This window comes from Fundulus heteroclitus, chromosome 3 (genome assembly GCF_011125445.2).
Source record: "Fundulus heteroclitus isolate FHET01 chromosome 3, MU-UCD_Fhet_4.1, whole genome shotgun sequence".
Classification (NCBI taxonomy): Eukaryota; Metazoa; Chordata; class Actinopteri; order Cyprinodontiformes; family Fundulidae; genus Fundulus; species Fundulus heteroclitus.
In genome coordinates this window covers 30,874,701-30,893,532 of record NC_046363.1, presented here as the reverse complement: position 1 = coordinate 30,893,532, position 18,832 = coordinate 30,874,701, and the positions used below count along the sequence as shown (strand labels likewise).

At 42.4% G+C, this 18,832-nt stretch overlaps 1 protein-coding gene across 1 annotated transcript in view; it reads right to left on the bottom strand.

Annotated features, from left to right (window-relative positions):
• The window catches only part of megf8 (multiple EGF-like-domains 8), a 30,796-nt gene extending 13,212 nt beyond the window's left edge, over positions 1–17,584 (bottom strand). The window contains exons 1-26 of the mRNA XM_012881926.3: positions 17,153–17,584; positions 16,241–16,433; positions 13,517–13,680; positions 13,222–13,431; positions 12,915–13,095; positions 12,541–12,629; positions 11,245–11,458; positions 10,969–11,152; positions 10,583–10,728; positions 10,390–10,491; positions 10,151–10,302; positions 9,939–10,040; positions 8,595–8,742; positions 7,116–7,279; positions 6,554–6,757; positions 5,603–5,800; positions 5,190–5,450; positions 4,940–5,058; positions 4,722–4,853; positions 1,928–2,041; positions 1,707–1,790; positions 1,259–1,498; positions 946–1,130; positions 606–819; positions 263–506; positions 14–146 (exon numbers count right to left, since the gene is read on the bottom strand). Coding sequence (XP_012737380.2) covers positions 14–146; positions 263–506; positions 606–819; positions 946–1,130; positions 1,259–1,498; positions 1,707–1,790; positions 1,928–2,041; positions 4,722–4,853; positions 4,940–5,058; positions 5,190–5,450; positions 5,603–5,800; positions 6,554–6,757; positions 7,116–7,279; positions 8,595–8,742; positions 9,939–10,040; positions 10,151–10,302; positions 10,390–10,491; positions 10,583–10,728; positions 10,969–11,152; positions 11,245–11,458; positions 12,541–12,629; positions 12,915–13,095; positions 13,222–13,431; positions 13,517–13,680; positions 16,241–16,433; positions 17,153–17,176 — 4,201 coding nt within the window. The 5' untranslated portion in view covers positions 17,177–17,584. The remainder of the gene's footprint in view (positions 1–13; positions 147–262; positions 507–605; positions 820–945; positions 1,131–1,258; positions 1,499–1,706; positions 1,791–1,927; positions 2,042–4,721; positions 4,854–4,939; positions 5,059–5,189; positions 5,451–5,602; positions 5,801–6,553; positions 6,758–7,115; positions 7,280–8,594; positions 8,743–9,938; positions 10,041–10,150; positions 10,303–10,389; positions 10,492–10,582; positions 10,729–10,968; positions 11,153–11,244; positions 11,459–12,540; positions 12,630–12,914; positions 13,096–13,221; positions 13,432–13,516; positions 13,681–16,240; positions 16,434–17,152) is intronic.
• Positions 17,585–18,832: the final 1,248 nt, after the last annotated feature.

The following is an 18,832-nucleotide window of genomic DNA, read 5'->3' as shown; positions in this document are numbered from 1 at the left end:
GTGTGACATCTACCTGAGGTGGCCTCAACCGTGATTGGCTGAGTCCTTGTTGTGCCGCAAAACGCTCCGATAAGGTTGTGATCAGAATGTACGACTCCATTGGCCAGAAAGCGAGGGAGGCCATCGAATACATAAACATAAGAGCTCTGCAAAACACCAATGTAATTAATTAATCTACTAATGGAGTGATGACATTGTTGTCAGGCACAGAGCAGCTCTGACATCAACTTGCATCTTTTGCAAAGCAACACTGGACACTTACTTTACAGTAAGTGTGAGAGTCTGGGTGTAAGGTGAGCGCTACTGGGGGGCAGAGCTGTTTGGGCTTGCAAGGTCCAAGCTTCTCAGTGACAGACAAGACCCAAAGACAGTGAGAAAGTCCTCCCTTCCCTTCTGTGCCACTCCGCCATCCCAAGGAAGACGACAAGGGGATAGTTGAGGTGGAGGAGGAGGGGGAGAGCAGGACGGAGCGACCCTGGCACTGGCGGTAACACGTGCCGTTGTTTCTGTTTGTCAGAACGATAATTCAATCAAATCTCTCTTTTTTTCCTTAAAAACACTGGACTTAGTTTAGAGAAAGCAATCAAAAGTAGGCAGATTCTTACCTAGGGTCTCCGTAGTAGCCAGGGAGGCAGGACTCACAGTGCGGTCCCTGAGTGTTGTGAGTGCAGTAGCACTGGCCGGTCTGGTTGTGACAGTAACCTTGGAGCGGGTCGCCGTGTCCGTTGCACTCGCAAGGGACACAGCCGCCGCCTCCAGCCAGGGCGGAACCGAAGCTACCGGGACGGCAGTGCTCACAGTGAGGTCCTGTCGTCCAATCTGAAAGACGAGCGAAGAAATATGGTGAACAAAGTATGAACCCACAAAATGGTGCGATGATGCATTTGGCATTTGACGATACGGGCGACTGCTGAAAGCGCCAAATCAAATCCATAATGGCTTCACCCTGGCATTCATCACAGATCCCAGGAGCGGTGATGCAGGTGGAGTGGAAGTTGCAGCCACAGTCCACGTCACATTCGACGCCACTCAGAACCAGCGTGGCGGGGTCAGATGTCCAGCCCAGGGAACATTCACACTCAAACCGTGGGCTGCCGCTACACGAGCCCTCACGGCACTCATTGTAACAACTTTAAAAGGGGTAAAGAAATTTAGATTGCCATTAGGATGACAAACAAAATCATCATTGAGAATAACCAATCCCAATAAAAGAGAAAAACAAAGTCAAAGGCAAAACAAGTCTGCAGAAAACGCTTACGTCTGGTTGCAGTGCAGCGTGCCGTCGCCCGTGTATCCTCTCTCACAGTGGCACTCGTACGAGGTGGGGGTGTTGATGCAAGTGGCAAAAGGGTGACAGTTGTGGAGGCCTAGCCTGCACTCCTCCACGTCAGGACATGTGGGGTAAGACCAGACCGCATCTTTCTCCTCGTCATCGAAGATCTCCAGCTCCAGCTCCATTTCCAGAGGTCTGGGTGGGGCCGAGGTCTGAGGTTCCGGGCTAAAGCAACAGAAAGAGTTGTTTATATAAATGGCCAGAAATTGGTTTTCACTGCTTTCAAACACAACTACAGTAGGCTGTTAATAATTACAAATCCCTGATAGATAGTAATGAATGCTATCAATATATTTCACATCACACTCTACAGTGTGAAGGATATTTATAGGTTTAAAGACATGAATCATCTCAGCACAATTAATTATTTTACTTTGCAGCCCGAGCTTCTGCCACGGCCACACTGCAGTTATATACAGATGGATCATCCATTCCTGCCCAGTCTCCCCTCAAACACCTAAAACAAAGAAGAAGAAAAAAACATGGCTTTTCACACACTTTTGTTAAAGCCAAGAAATATTTTTTACATTTTTAAGTTTTTTTTTATCATTGAATGGCACAACACGATTCTTATTTATGATTTGCCACACTTACTTTCCAATTGTGGGATTGTTGTAGTCGCCACACCAGCCACACTGAAATGTTCTCAGGCACTCTGTACATGTGTTTAAAGCTGAACACTGCTTACACTGAGGAACTGAATGGACACTGAAGACGGACAAAAGAGAACAGTAAACACAAGAGTTAACCTCACACACAAATTTATACAGACCTCTATTTAAGAGATGTAAATACGCTATTTTTGTTCAATCAGAAATGATAAATAAGTATAATTTGTGTGTGTCAAGTGTGTGATAAATCCTAGAATTGCAACTAGGGATGCAAACAAATGATCGATTTACGACTAATTGTCGATTAATGGTTTATTAGATTAAAGTTTGTTCCATCCGATTACCTGATAAGGTCCGCTTACTGACTTTCTTTTAGTGTTGTAGTAAGGCCACCAACCAGAAGAGGGCCATGCACCTCAGTCTAATGTGGAGCGAGACCACAGTAGTTGTAAAACAAAAAAATAATCATGGCAGAAGTCACTACCGATCTGTACGAAAGCAAGATCTTCGGCTCTTTTGCACGTGTGCAAACAGAATAATAATAATTTTTCGTTTTTCTTAATTATTTCTTCTATTATCTTGTTTTTGGTGAGATGTTTCTTTTTGTATTTCGTTGTAATTGAGTGAATATTTCATGATTTAAAGGGAATAACAAAAATACAGGAAAAAAATGGTTAAATCGCATTTTAACGCTTTCACTGCTCTGAGCATGCGCAACGATCACGTCACACAGAGCGAAAATTTAAATTCATTTGGATAGTTGTTTTACTCTGTCCACTCCAACAGTGTTGATCACAGAATGGAATCCGTTTGCAGTCTTTCGTCACCCGCAGTTGTGTTTTTTTCAAGAAATAAACGAGGCTACCATAACAACAATGCCGTCTTTTGTCTGTGATGGGTCCACCAGAGGGCGCATTGACAGCATTAATGTGTTACAGCTCACTCAAGTTATTTTCTAATACAATATATTTTTCGTACAAATAATGACAGCTGTTATAAAGTGAACTTTCTGGTCCCGTTTTAACTAATAAAGCGCATTCAGCGGCGACCCGGAAGTTATTCTGTTGTGCATGCACAAAGGAGCTGATGGTACGGATCGTGCTACCGGTACAGATCGGGTAGTGACAGCGGAGGCAACGTTAAGTGGTCCAAACAGAGTCTGCTGTGGGATTTTTTTTTCACTGTTTGATGACAACAAAGAGGCAAAATGCACTTTATGCAGCTCTGTTTTAAATATATAAACACTCAACAAGTTCCTTAAGTTACAACCTAAATGGGGTACCGCGCACGTGACGTCACCGTCTCAAGAGCAACGCCCCTTTTGCCGCTTAGGTAGGGCATACAGGAGAGAACGCCCATAGCCACCAGCCACTACACGCAACAGAAACAGCAAAATGACCGACTTTATAGCCGTTAAACTTTCCCAAGACGATGTCCCAGGCACACGGATTACTGGTCACACTGTCGAAGAACACACCAACCTTCAGCTCAAACGATGGCTTGAGTGTCGAGGGTTTAAAAAGACTGGAAAACGGGCCGAGTTGATCGAACGGTAAGCTTTGTTTTTTTTCCTGCGCGGCGATCATGGCAGCGTCGGCCGTTTTTTTTGTTGTTGTTTGCAATCACCGTCCAGGAATGGGTATATGTTTAATGTTTGTCTCATTTGAAATGTTTTTGAGTACGCTATCCTGGTAGCAGGCTATCATGTTAGCGCCTGCTACCATGATAGCCTATATGCTGTCATGGTAGCAGGCGCTACTTTATTAACATGTCGGCCACCAAAATACTCTTACCTTGACTTGATGTCGCTGGAATTGGGTCAGGATGTTCTTCGGTTGTGCCTTTTCCTCCGACAAAATGCTTGCTACATATGTACTTGAATTTGGTAACTTTTTCCGGGTTGAATTGTTGTGTAGGCCGACCGCCCCGGTGTTCCAAGCGTACACATTTCTCCTTGGCAGTCTTGAAGAAAACATCCTTCATATGCGGCCGATCAGCGTACCTCGAGTCGCTGTTGCACGTTCCATAGCAACAATGTTTAAAAACCATGGTCTTAGATTTGGAAAAAGCAGTCGTTTACCGAGTAAAACCTAGGCTAACGCACGTCTGTTACAGCAAAACAGCGGCGGGTTTCCGGAGTTTGCCCCACTGTGTACCACGTGATGTGACGTCATCGTGACGTTGTCTTTCTAAAAATAGCTCGCGCGCGGTACCCCATTGCTCCCATCCAGCCGTGCTGCAGGGGCTGGATAGATTAGCGAAGGACATTACGCAAAACAAAGTGGTAGAACAAGACATGATGCGTAAAGCAGGGCTTTCATGAGGATTTTAAGTGTTTCACATATTTTATTCTATTCATCTTATTTGTTTTCCAGTCAGTAACCTTATAGGTTCCTGTTTTCTCATATTTTATAAATATGTCTTAGTTTAATATTGTTGCTTATTCAGTGAGTATTTAATAGAGGTGGCACAATAAATTGTTAAAATATAATAATGTGCCGCTTTTTAAATTCATCATATCGTAAAAAAAAAAAAAACAGCCTTTCATGTTAAGGAAAGATCCTCTTGATATAAGAGAAAACTGAGGGTTTTAAGAAAATAGCCACTTATCAATTAATATTTAGTCGATCGATGGGTTCAATTAACTTTAGATCAACTCAATTGATAACTTGCATCCCTAATTGCAACTCTTTATGTGCTTAAGATTTGAACAGCTTTTTTTAACCTAATAGTGCTCTAATGTGTAACACCTATTTAAAAAAGTACCCCAGTTTTACCTGTCATACCAGTCCCTGCACTCTCCGTAGGGATACTTTGTGAGATAGGCAGCAAAATAGAAGCAAGCCTGGGCAGATTCACACCATGCACACTGACTGGAGTTGGAGAGGCACTCGCTGCACGTCTTTCTCCTTTAACACAAAACATTAAGGATGACTCACAGATTCCACTAAAAATCCTGTATTATCAAGGTTTATGAAATAGTTTTCCAGCTCACTGGTTGCAGACTTTAGGACACCCCTTTGGGTCACGGATGGATCCTTCCAACCTTCCCCGCCGACTGCACTGAAAGTCACCTTTCTTGCTGGAGTTTATCTGCCACTCACAGTAAGGATCCTGTTGACCAAAGTTAGCTTTGAATCGGTTAAGATTATAGCGCTTTCTGAATCATCTACAGTACATACATAATATTTGCAGTGGACTGGTCCACAACATCAATTTTCTTTAAGGCGGCATTTGTTTCGTACCTGAGTGCACGCAGAGCAATCTCTGTACTCCTCACACAGAGTGCAGTGCTGCGGTGCCAACAGCAGATGGCGCTGTCCGTCTCCTTTCTCGTCAACCACGTCTATCTCAGGACAGTATTCTGGGTCTGGGCTGTCTCGCAGCAGGCAGCGGGACAGAGACGGGCACCAGCCACACGACTGGTCAGACAGGCAGGCTAGACACGACATGTAACCCGAGCAGGAACCCGAGCGGTAGGGCTCCAGGAAGAAGTAAGAGATCTCCTTGAGGGAAAGGGAAAGTGTTTCTTATTCGGTTTTAGTACTACACTTTGGGGAATTTATTCGTGCAGAAGTTAACATAATATTTCTTACTACTACTGGCATGTTTTATACCATTACTGCTCTATAAAAGTCTAACTATTATCAGTACTTACACTCCCTCGTGCCAATGTTCTGTTCCAGATCAGGGCCATTTCACTCGTTTGTCCCGAGCCCGAGTTGTTAAGGTAGCCTTCAGCTTGAACGAGGTAATGGTTCCCCCTGGTCAGGTTGGAGAAGAGTCTGCTTCCATCTGGTCGGACCAGCACTTTCAGCTCCTTTTCCTGCTGGGCTGCCCAGCGACCCACCACCTCCTTAAATTTAATGACAAGGTAGTTATTTAAATCATATTCAACATTCATGTACCCTTAAACTTTTGATATTTTGTTCCACTCTGACTTCAGTGAATTGATATTTTCTGTGATAGGTCGGCACAATGTTGTGCATAATTGTAAAACACATCAAAGCTTGAAGTTGTAACGTGACAAAATGTGGAAAAGTTCAAGGGGTGTGAATACTTTTGCACAGCTCTGTACATTTGTTCACCAAAGGTGCTACACTGAACATACATGCAGGCAAATCTGACTTTGTAGCCTTTAAATCACCTGAACAACTGAGTTTGATATAAAATGTTTAATTTTAGGACTGGGCAATATATCAAGATTCGAAAAAATATAAAAAAATGTTTTAAAGAAATATAAGATGGGACTATATCGTTTATATCCACATTGCATTATAATTATACTTTTATGTATTCCATTAAGTTATTTTTTCAGCTGTTTGTCATATTTATCGACAGCTGTTTGTTAAAAAATGTGCCTGTGAGACATTTGGGATAAAGTTCTGATTCAGAGATGCCTTTTTATAATTATTTTATGAAAAATAAAATCATATTGAGATATATATCAGCATTCAGCTTAAAAATATCAAGATATTATTTTTGGTCCACTTCGCCTAGCCCTATCTAATTTGTAGAAGTCTGACGGGGTCGGGGATGAAACTGGGCCCAAAAATGTTTTATGAATACGTCTGAATTTAACTTTATTAAAATTAGAAATGCTCCTCACCATTTGGGTGGAGTTGGGTCCTGAAGCCATTCGAGCCTCAAAGTGGAACCTCTGGATACGAGCCCATACGAAGATGGTCTCTGTGGGAGGAGGCGCGGGTGGAGGCCCTCCCCATAAAGGGTGGATGAAGCCCTTGAACTGCAGGGCCACATCCATTTCTGTGGTGGGGCTAAGAATGATGTTGGTGCTGCGGAGGATGGATACCTGGTGGAGTGAAGTGGATGGAGGATAGTGGAGGGGTGGGTGGAAGTGGAAACACATCAACAGGAGCACTATTCTCTACAAACTGCTCCACATGTTTGTAACTACTTGGAGGGACAATATCATGTCTATACAAAACAGAGAAAAAAAAAAAGGAAAAAAAACATGAGCTGAGTTTAAGTCAATAAATAAGAAAACTACAGATCGCAGATAAAATACTCATTAAATCAACCAAAGAAGTTGGAGAAGAGGGGGTTTAGTCAAAGCCTCAAAGGAAGGAAGGAGGATTAGGTATGAACAGAGAGGGAAGGAGTTACAACCACAACCAGAACAGTGAGCAGTTGAGATTTGGACTCCGTACCTTGTCAGGCTGGGAGTCGTTGCGGGGGTGCTGGAAGGTGAGCAGGTGCAGTCCCGGGACATAGTTCTCGGTGCGACAGGAGTGGAGGGAGGTTAGGAAACGGGTACGCTCCCCCCACCATCCGTACGCCCCTGAGATCTGGTCCACGCGGCACGCACTTCGGTCTGTGAGACCGAGAGGGAGAGGTCAGCACACAAGTAACACATCTGACCTCTGAAAGACTTTTATTATACAGCAGTTCCTTACAGCATACTACTGTACTGACATTCCCAAAAAAAGTAAAAAACAAAGCAACTGGACTTGTTTTTTTCGTAGTTGAAGACGTTTCGCTTCCTCTCCCGGAAGCTTTCGCAATTCAAAAAGTCTGGAGTAATATGGAGTAACAAGCTTCATACCATTGCCAAACAAAAGCCTTGTAATGGCTTAGATAACATGCAAATTCAACCGAAACAGGTCCACCCCTTAGTAATGGGCGGTCGTTAAAGCCATTAAGCCAGCAGATTGGACCGAAACTGGTTCACCCCTCTGTAACGAGGAGTCGTTGGGGTTGTTATTGGCTAACATAGCCAATGACAGGAAAAGGAAAAGCCTTAATAGCCAATAACAACCCCAACGACTCCTCGTTACAGAGGAGTGCACTGCAAAAATAGAACTATAAATAAGTAAAATTTTCTTGAAATTAATGTATTTGCCCTTGATTTGAGCAGGAAAATTAGATTATTTGCCAATAGAAGAAGATTTTTGCACTTAAAATAGGAAAAATTCATCTCCATCATCTTATTTCCAGTGCAGTATATCTAATTATCTTATTTTAGAGGTAAAAAAATACTCATTCCATTGGCAAATAATCTCATTTACCTGCTCAGATCAAGGGCAATTACATCCATTTCAAGACAATTTCACTTATTTTTAGTTCTGTTTTTGCAGTTTGAACCAGTTTTGGTCCAATCTGCTGGCTTAATGGCTTTAACGACCGCCCATTACTAAGGGGTGGACATGTTTCAGTTGAATTTGCATGTTATCTAAGCCATTACAGGGCCTTTGTTTGGCAATGGTATGAAGCTTGTTACTCCACATTACTCCAGACTTTTTGAATTGAGAAAGCTTCCTGGAGAGGAAGCGAAATGTCTTCAACTACGGAAAACAAGTCTAGTTGCTTTGTTTTTTTACTTTTTTTGGAATGACCATGACCTGGATGACTGAGAATCTTCACCAGCACTGTACTGACATGTAATCTGTGACTTTTGTGTGTTTTGCGCTCTCAGGGAGTAAAGTGACATGAGCCCAGAAAGAACGTGATTGGACAGACAAGCAAAATCAGGGTCTGAGCTGCCTGGCCAATCACAGCTGGGTGCAGTCAAGTCACTGAACTCCGCCAGAAACGCACGATCACACAGAAGTCTAGTCCCTCCCACGTCAACTCCCAACATCTCTTTGTTCCTTCTCTTCTGCCCTCCTTCCTCCCTCCTTACGTCTCACCTGAAACTGGCAGGCAGGACTCGTTCTGGACACACCAGCCGAATTCACCGGGGGCTCGCGCGAGGGACTCCGGGGTGCCGCTGAAGACCAGGCAGGACTGGCAGTCTGACAGGAAGCGGGCCAGGCCCAAGCAGCCAGTGCTGCCACACTGTAAACAGAAATCTGATGTCATACAGAGGGAATCTGGACAAACGTTCACACAGAAAAGACATTTTGTTTTTGGGGCGCGATGCAGCATCAGTAAGGCTTTTCTTGACCAATGCCAATTTTTTTGGTTCCTTTGAGGTCTGGCTATGGTTCTAACCACTTCCGATATTTTATTATAAGGACTATAAGACATAAAAGAATAGGCTGAAGGTCCTTTGATAAAGCTGGTAGTTTTGAATCTAAGAATATGAAGAGATTATCTCAGAGACTGTTTCCATCATCATACTGTATGTTCCTATCTCTTATCTGAATCTAAATAAACTTAAAGGTGCATATAGCCATGTTATTTGACTTTTTATTATTTATACATCCGTAGCTCACTCTGGTTGCATACAAAGTTTTTATGAAAGATTATCACGTTCTGTTGGCACATTAGTTGTTATTTTGGTGTTTTATGCTGTGTTTTTGCTCAATTTGTTAGTAAATAAAGTCTTTTGAGTTTATTCACAATTTTAACGGAAGTACGTACTGCGCATGTGTAGCAGGGGGTTAAAACAAGGATGCAGCTAATGGCTATTAGCAACTCCAGGCGAAACAATGAAAAATGTTGCAAGATCCCATGAAAAAAAAAAAAAAAAAAAAAAAAGAAAAGACAAAAAAAATATGATTCCAAGAGGGAAAAGTCTGGAATGTCATTGGGAATACAGTATGAACGTTGGTGTTCACTGAAGAAGATGCTAAACCTGCCGATTACTCAAGAAGCTATTTTTATCCACAAAAAAGGACGATCAAAACACTATCAGGATGGAGGCTTGTTGTATATAACCTTATTTTATCATGATCAAACAGTTTTTGGTCTTTTTTTGAGCATATAACGTGGCAATAAACCTTTAATTAAACTCAAAAAGTGAATTAGAAGGCATGCAGAGTTTATCGTGATGCAGTTACTGATATTGAATTATGTGAGTTCTTAGTTTTGATCCCCCTAATGAACATTTGGAATTTTTTTTTAGCATTTGACCTGCTCATCACCAAACCATAGCAAACTAGACGTGTCTAATTCTTATCTCTGGCAGCACTACTTTCTGATGTTTGAGAAAAAGAGTTGATGTAAAACCATTGCGAAACTCACGCCGCCTACAAATCAAATCCGTTAAAAACAAAATGGTGAAAAGATTGTTCTGGGGGAAGCCTTACCGGGTTGGTGGGCTGATACTCTCGACAGCGGCCTTCACACCAGCTGCATTCTGGGTTCTTCAGGCACATGCTTTCATCAAGCGCCTCAGCACAAACAGCGTCCTAAATAAAGAAGGAAGTCATTGTTTTAAGGTGTCTTTCTTTTCATTCTATGTCTCACCAGCCTCATCTTTATACAGCTCTATTCTGCCGCTGCCAAGACGGTGACTCACCCGGTCGCCTTGATCGCTGCTAACAAACAACGGCACTTTGTACGCCACAAGATCGCCACGGGCAACGCCACTGTAACCGCCGGCAACCAGCAGCACACGTCCCTCCATCACTGCCGCGACATGCGAATACCGCCCCCTCACAGCTTGACCGTCTTCCAAACAAAGAGGAGAACCGAATGCATTAAACGTTCGCAGGGAATAAAAGCTAATAAAGAGAAAACTAAAACCGAGCTACTGACTGGACTCCCCAGAAGACACCCACTGGTGGCATCCCAGATGATAGAAGAAAATGTCCTCGTCGTAGCATTTCTCTTCCAGGTAATGGTTATGCACATTTCCACCTGGTAGAAAAAGGACAGAAGCCAAACAGATGTAGGCGTAAACAGTTTGAATAGGACCATTTCCCGTTTATCTAATGTTGCTCGTTCTCACCGAAGACCACCATGTAGTTCCCGATGACAGTGGCGGTGTGGAAAGCTCTCTCTCTGGGCCCGGTCGTTGGAAAACGGGAACGAAAGGATGTCCAGAACCGCTTGTCCACGTGGAAGACGTCCGTGTTGTTCACCCGCACGCTAAACCTTCAAAAAGTTCCCAAAGATTAAACAACTTTTTTCTGGCTTAATTTCAGTTCATTACTTTATTTTATAATTAATATTAGCTTTTAATGCAAGGCTTATCTTTTTTTCACTTTAATTTATTGACTAAATATATGTCGAAGACTAGCTGCAATATCTACCACGGTCGTATGCAGCTACTTTTCTCTTACTCCCTCTTATTGATATGTGAACAGTAATACTAAGGAAGTACGAGGTGTGTACCTGGCAGTAGTAGGCCTGTGACCTCCATAGACCAGCAGGGTCCTGGACGGGCTGTGGAACACCATGGAGTGGCCAGCAGAGGCAGAGGGCTTCCCACCAGTGGGCTGAACTGTCTCCCACCGTCCTGAACCGTGCAAGCCGAAGCGGTAGAGGGTCGAGGAAAACATATCCTCCTCAGTGCGACCTGGTGCATAAGCAGAGGTCAAGATTTTGCTCTCCAAATGTAATCGCAATTTTAACAGAGCCGGCGACGGGATATTGCGATGTGAAGCTCACCTCCAAAGACATAGAGATAGCTGTCCACCACCGCTGCAGCATGATTGGCCAGTTTGGGTGCACCGCGCGAGTGGAAAAAGCCGAGCTGCTGCCAGTCATCCTGGACAGGCCTGTACATCCAGACGTCGCTGGCCAAGGATCCATTAGCTAGCTCTCCTCCGAAGATAACCATATTACCCATGTACTGTACAGCGGTGTGGGAGTGGCGAGCCACCTTACATAAGAGATGACGAATAAAGGAGAAAAGAGTTCAGGAATTTAAAGTGTCCACCTATCATCTTGTATCCCAGATCATGGGGTCACAAGTCTAGTGTGAGAGGCGAGTGCGCGGTCCTGGGCTTCCTGGGCTGATTCCTGCTGCTGCAGCTTCTGGCAGAAGTTGTAAGCCATCATTTTCAACAAAGGCCCTATGCCGACCTGGCATTAATATCTATACTGGGTGAATTGCTTACAAATGTACAGCGCAACATACAGCCTTTATTAACAAACTTAAGAGGAATAGAGCTCTCTGAATATAAACTGTGCTAGAATCCACTTAAGAGCTCCAGAATGAGCTGATATGACTCAGCTCAGGCAAGCAGAGTTATTACCTGGATAACTCAAGGTTAAAAAAAAGACTCTGTTCAATACAACAGGGGCTGAACTTTTGAGATTTTTTTTAGCCAAAAGTTTCACTAAATTGAACGATGCAAGTCTAGCTAACAGAAACGGCGTTCTGATTCTAGGAGCCAACTGTATCTGCTATGGCCACTATATCACAAAATGACCGCCGTCACGGGTATGACTCTAGCTGTTTTCCACATGTCCACATACATTTACAAAGTGTTTAGCCTCTGCAATCAGTAACTATATGTAGGGAATGTCTACTTCACATAAATATTCTGTACTTGCAGGTTACATTGTCAAGTTTCATCAAAATATAATTGAGACAAATCTGTTGGCACAGTTCAGACGATTTCATGTCAAAGTGAATTTTACTGAAACATCAGTAAATCTGCTGATGGTATTTGTTCGTCAGCTGACATTCTACTGTATCATGTGGCGACATGTTAATTTGCATAGAGTAAATACAAAGTGATCATTTAGGACAGATTTCACTGCCAAGGATGAAAACTCCTACTTAAAGCCGTTAAACTCTTACTTAAAGCTGTTCACTTGTATCTGAATAAGCCCAGGGTGCATGTTAATGATGGGTCTGAACAGGGTCATATTTCAAAACATAAAATACCACATTTAGACCCTTAGTGATAACTAGCCTCTTTTGAAATGAATAAATAAATAAATAAATACACTTACAGGGGAGTGACCATAAGACCTGCTTTCCCATTGGTTGGATGTGAAATTGTACTTGATTAAGTCACCAAGAGCTCTGTTCAGATCAAATCCTGCACATACAAGAGAAACGTTATTTTATGTCATTGCTAATGATAAAAAAAGAACAAAAACTACAAAATATCAGTCAAACGGGGACAACAGATAAAACACAGTTTGAATATTACAACACATATAGCCCAACGCAAGTCATAATCTGTGCTCACAATGGAACTTTAACAAAGCTAAGACTGATTGAAAAGGGAACAGCACGTAACTTAAGTCTGTGGGTAAAGACTGAATTTGTTCTCTGAAAACTGAAATCCTATTAATGAACGTCAACAGTGGATTACACCCACCTCCAAACAAGTACATGGCTCCAGTTGAGGACAGGTACACGCCAGCAGAAGCTGTCCTCGGAGGTGCGTTGGGGTTTCCCTCACTTACACGCCACCACTGCCCTGCCCCGTCATCGTTCCGGAGACCAAGCTGACAGCTGTAGCCGAGGAAGCCCGGGTTACACTGGCAGCGTTCTCCTCTCTGAAACACAACAAGTTACGCATTTGAAGACGGAACAGTCATAAAACCCAATTACAATAAAACGCATAATAGAAGAATTGACTAACAACAGGTTGCTTAGAGTGGCCATAAAATAATCCTGCTTACCTTGTCGCATTGTCCATTCAGGGAACAAGCCTGGGAACACAGAGGAGTCGTACAAGATGCTCCTCCCCAACCCTGGTGACAGTGGCACTTGGATGTGGAGGAATCACAACGGCCGTGACCGCCACAGGCTCCAGGGCAAACAGAGAAGGTGTATGTTGCATTGAAGCCCAACAGGTTGTAATTAGCATCACTGAATAGGTGAATAAGCATCTGGAAGAAAAAAAAAAAAGATATGGGATCATCTGCTATGTCTGGAAAAGATACAATAAGTAAGGTATTATTTCTGTTTGGTTACCTTGCCAGACTTGGCTTCAATGGATTCAGGCAACGAGTTGCCACTCAGGCTGGCAAGAAGTGGGCTTTGGTAGGAGTCGCCATCGTACACAAACACGTAGTCATAGGTACACTCGGTTTCCATGAAGGTGAAGTTCAACACAATTCGATGACTGCTGCTGGGAGCTGAAAGATAGGAGAAAATATTGTTGTAATTACGCTCCGTTTTATATTCACTACCGTAGGAAAAATGGTTCACCTAGAAACCCTAAATACACCTTCCATATTTTCATCTACAAGCTGCCCACAACCCAAAAACCCACAGCCACAAACTTTCCTGTTTATTTGTGGGTTGTTGTTTTTTTTTTCTTTTTTGTAATAGACCAACAGAAAGTAGTGCATAGTTTGTACAAATTAAAATCCGAAAAGTCTGGCCTGCACGTGTACAGAACATGACAGATTCTCAATTGGATTCAGTTATTGACCATGACTGAGTCATTTTAACACATAAATAGGCTTTGATCTAAACTATTACATTGTAGCTCTGGCTATACAGACATACTCAATAAATTAGATTATTGAAAAGTTAATTTATTTCAGTAACTATATTCAGTAAGGGAAGCAGATTATATAGATAAACAGACTGGTAATGTTTTTAAGCCTTTATTTCTGTTGTGAATTTTCCCCACCTCCAGCTAATAAAAAACGCAGGATTTAAAACTGTATTCTTGCATCAGACCAATAAAAAACCCAAATTCTTCATGCAGAAATGGGGGCTTAATGAAAAGCATGTTTACCACCGGTTTAACATTATTATTTTTTTCAAATGGTACTTTTAATTGGACAAACAAGCCTCTTATTCTAATTTAGTGAATATGACTGTATGTTTTCCTGCTGGAAGTTCAACCTCAGCCCCGATCTTTAGTCTTTTGAAGACTCTTAACATCCATCTTCCCATCCAGCTACCCCGTCCCTGAGAAAGGTGATGAAGAAAAGACATCCCCACAGCATAAGACTGCCACCCATTCCACCACACAATAAGGTTTAGCATTTAGGCCTCAAAAGTTTGATTTTGGTCTCCCCTGATTCACACTGCAAATTGGACCTTTTACATATTTCTTTAAACAACGGCCATCTTATAACCAATCTTATAACCACAGCTTCACAAATGCTAGATTTGGAGAGTGCACAACTAGTAGTTTCAATCTGTTTTATGGCTCTCTCCAGCTCCCCCAGGGTTACCAGGTGGCAAGCCATGTATTAGCAGATTTGCAGTTATGCCATAGTCTTTGCATTTACAGAAAATGGTTTCAAAAGTGCTGTATTAAAAGTTCAAAGTTTGGAACGTTGTTTTAACTATGCTTTAAACTCCTTCACAAGTTTATCCCTGTCCTGTCTACTGTATTGTCTAGTCTTTATGATGCTGTCTGTTCACTAAGGTTCTCTAACAAACCTCTGGTGCCTGTGCAGAACAGCTCTATGCTTACAAGGAATTAATGCTAATTGGATGGACGCATAAATGCATGCCATACCTTTCAGATATTATTTGCAATAAAAACCTCCATACCCTGTGTTATTCTCCTCCTACTCCACATTCATAAATGACTTTTGTGTAGGTCTATCACATTAAATCTCAGTTAAATGCGTTGAAGCGTTCCGCGGCAACGTCACAAAATGTGAAAACTAGTGGTGGGTATTGCTAAAGAAGTCACGATTCGATTTGTATCACGATTCATCACGATACTTGAATTATTGCGATGCATCGCAATGCATTGTGATATTTTCACTGAACACTAAAATACAGCCATTACCAGTGGCTGACCGGCTGTGTATGATCTGGATAGTGTCTTCAATTGATACATCACTGAAAGCAGCTGAATTTATACATAGCTGTATTTAGCTGTATTTATTGAAACCACTTTTGGAGGGATTGCTATTGAAAATAAACATTACTGTTAATGGACACAAATATTACTATTACTGGAGTGGACGCACTGACAAAAAGTGCTTAGGATTTATAAAACTTAAAATAACGATAATCAGTGCAGTTTACATGGCCTCAGTGGTCCTTTTAAACCAATGAAATGAAAACATTCAAATGTTTGCGCGTGTAGATGTTGGGGCTAGCTTGCAATCGAATGTTGTTTGTTAAATCAGTGCTTGCGGTGCTGGCGGCTCTTGTTTTTTCTGGATGGCGCCTCAGCATGTGTGCCTTTTAAGTTTGTTGTGTTCCCACAGTATTTCATTACGATGTAACAGTGTTTGCAAATTGCGTGCGTCATACAAATTTTGTTTATACCTTCATTGTTTTTAAAGCCAAATGCGTCCAAACATCTGCCTTAACATGTGATGGAGCCGGGCGAATTTTCTCAGTCTCTTCCATGTTTTGTTTATGAACGACTCGTCGCAGTATCCCGTGCACGGAAATGCTTGTGACACAAGGCAGCGGGCGTCAACACATCCGCAGCGACATCTACTGGACTGGAAGTTGTATTCCACTTGTTCCACATGAATGGTTGGCTGATGTTCGCCAAGCATTCATGCAATTTTATTTATTAATTTTTTTAAATGAATAATCGACACTTGGCGTCAAGAATCGATGCATTGGATCGCGAATATTAGAATCGCGATGCATCGTCATGACAATTATTTTTGCACACCCCTAGTGAAAACGTTTGAGGCCTAAAATGACCTTTGCAAAGGAGTGTAAAGTGTGAAACATGAGCGCAGGATGGAATAAACCTACCTTTGATAAGCCACTCGCAGTTCCCATTAACAGAGTAGTTTCCGGGTCCGTCTGTGACATAACCTGGAGGTCCCCTCAGCACCTGCCTGTGGCCCTTGCAGTCCCCTGCCTGGCACATGGCTAACTGGGCTGACAGCAGGACCACCAGAATGACAACGGAGACAGGGAGAGGGGAGGCCATCTCTGGCACTGCCTAATAACAGGAGGCAAAAGGTTCACATGTGTTAGACCTAACCAAAACATGATCATTCATAAACCAGTTCAGGCGTGTTTTTTTTTTTTTACATTTCCCTAATCAACTACATCATCTACCATAAATTTAAAAGAGGGTTTATACCCACAAGAAGCATCACCTGATTTGTGATGGACATTAATTAAATAGTCGATAGTCTAATATGAGGAGTTCTGAAATAACATGATTGGTTATTTCATGAAGGTTCCTCAAAATACACCTACGTGATTGCGCAATTTCTATTTGGCTTATTATGCCTGCAGGATTTCAGTTTGGTCTCAACTCTGGTTATTACACTGACATTCACATAAACAGCCCCAGAAGCGGACAGACGCTCGTTTTGCACTTTAAGATGTACAGGCTATAGGCTCTAGAGAAATAACACATTTTCATGTAGCTACGTGCTAATACAACAGCTGTAACGAATCTGATTTCGGATTTAAATAAATAAATTCATACATATGCAATGATAACCGCTTAAATGTATTACGCTGCATGTGTTTTTTGTTTTTAAGGGAATCAGAAGAAGGCGAAAGAGAATGGTTTATAAATAAGGGGGACTCAGCAGGCTAGCATAACAAAGCTAACGGGGAGGAGTTGCTAAGCTAGCTGACGGGAGACCGTTAACTTCCAGCGGCCGTCATGTTGCTTCCTTTATCTCATTTCATGTCCACACTTACCGATTCCCGTCTCTTTGGTCGCATAATAATTTACATGGTCGACGGCTATCGTAAGGCCAGCAACCGCATGGGTCGGCTTATCCTTTCGGGGTAACCTGACAGCTAGCTCCGCTAGCTAGCCGCAGTCGAACTCCCTGCGGATGGCGAGAGGCTGCAACACGGAGCTCTGCTAAATCCAGATGCGTCAGTGGCCGCAGAGAACCACGACAAATCATCCCTCGGAGGAATAATTACGGCGTTCCTCGGTGCTGCTCTGCGAGGAAAACCTGTCGTCCGGCGATGTTACATGCCAAGCGGGAACCCGCTATAGGTTTTGGACGCCTTTACTCGCGCAGTCCCATGTTAGAGACCCCCAGCGTCCTTGTTTTTTGGTGTTTATGGCTGGCTAGCTGTAACCATAGGTTTGCCAACACAAAAGACTGAGCCGCAGGTTGCTTGCAACAGCAGCACCGCCATCCAGCGGAGATGGAGGACGGCGTTTAAACATCTGTGCAGAGGCCTGGCTCTCTGCATTGGCCCCTAACTCAGCTGTTTAACCAACATGTAGGTCCTTTCTTGTAGAAATCAAGCCTGCATTTGTTTTAACCTCCTTTTATACCCACAGATAAATATACCGCTTTTGCCTCCAAAAACCCCGAATTATGATATTTGACTGTAGTTGAATCTCTCATTGAATTCCCTTTATAAACAGGTGTTAGATAAAAAAAGCAATAATAAGAACTCCTTTTTCCATCAAACAATGTAGATATTTATGGAAAACAGCAAACATGTGGTCAGGTGGAGATTTACTGTCCAGCAGTAATGACCTTAAACCTACATGGTTTATTGGCCGAAAAATACAGTAGTTCTTTTTATTTTTATACATCATGTAACTAACACCCATAAACGTCTTTACATCATTGTAATAATTTATATGTTAAACAGTCTGAACTAAAGTTTCCGAGTAACTCTACATGACTCACCTTTAGAAAATTTTATAAAAAAAGAAAAAGAACGAATTGGCAGGTCTAAGTTTAGACCTAAAGCAAATTGAGAATATGTTATAAGCCTTAGAAACGCCACAACATATGCATCAGTTTTTGCAAAGACTCTTCAAAATGCAGTCTCCAGATGTGCAAAGCTGGTTAGAGACATATCTCTGAAGACTTGCACCTGTAATTGCGGCGAAAGGTGTCTCTACAAACTGGATACCAAACAGCCACATTTTGCAAATTCGTATTTGTAGAACAAATGTCAAAAAAACATTTTCCTTCCTTTCCAGAATCATTTACTGCTTTGTGTTGGTCTGTCACATAAAATCCCAAGATACTGTAGTTTGTTGCGCCAACAAAAGGACACTTTATGGGAGTACTTCTTGCAAGGCATAACTTTTTGTCAAGCGGAACATTCTGTGCATGCATGGGTTCTCTCCAGGGACTCCAGCTTCCTCCCGCAGTCTAAAGATAATCACGCGTTGATTATTCAGCCGTTCTGAAAATGCTCTTAGGTAGTCTGTTCGTACATTGTTGTTTGAGCTGCGTCCCCCTGAGAAAGACGTGTCCAGGGTTTACTCCCACCTCTAGTCCGCTGCATAGGCACCAGCATGGATAATCCAGTATAGATGATGAATGAATGGATATCTTTGATTCATCAAAGTTAAAAAAATAAATAAAAAATCAACAGTGAAAGCCTTAGAGACAT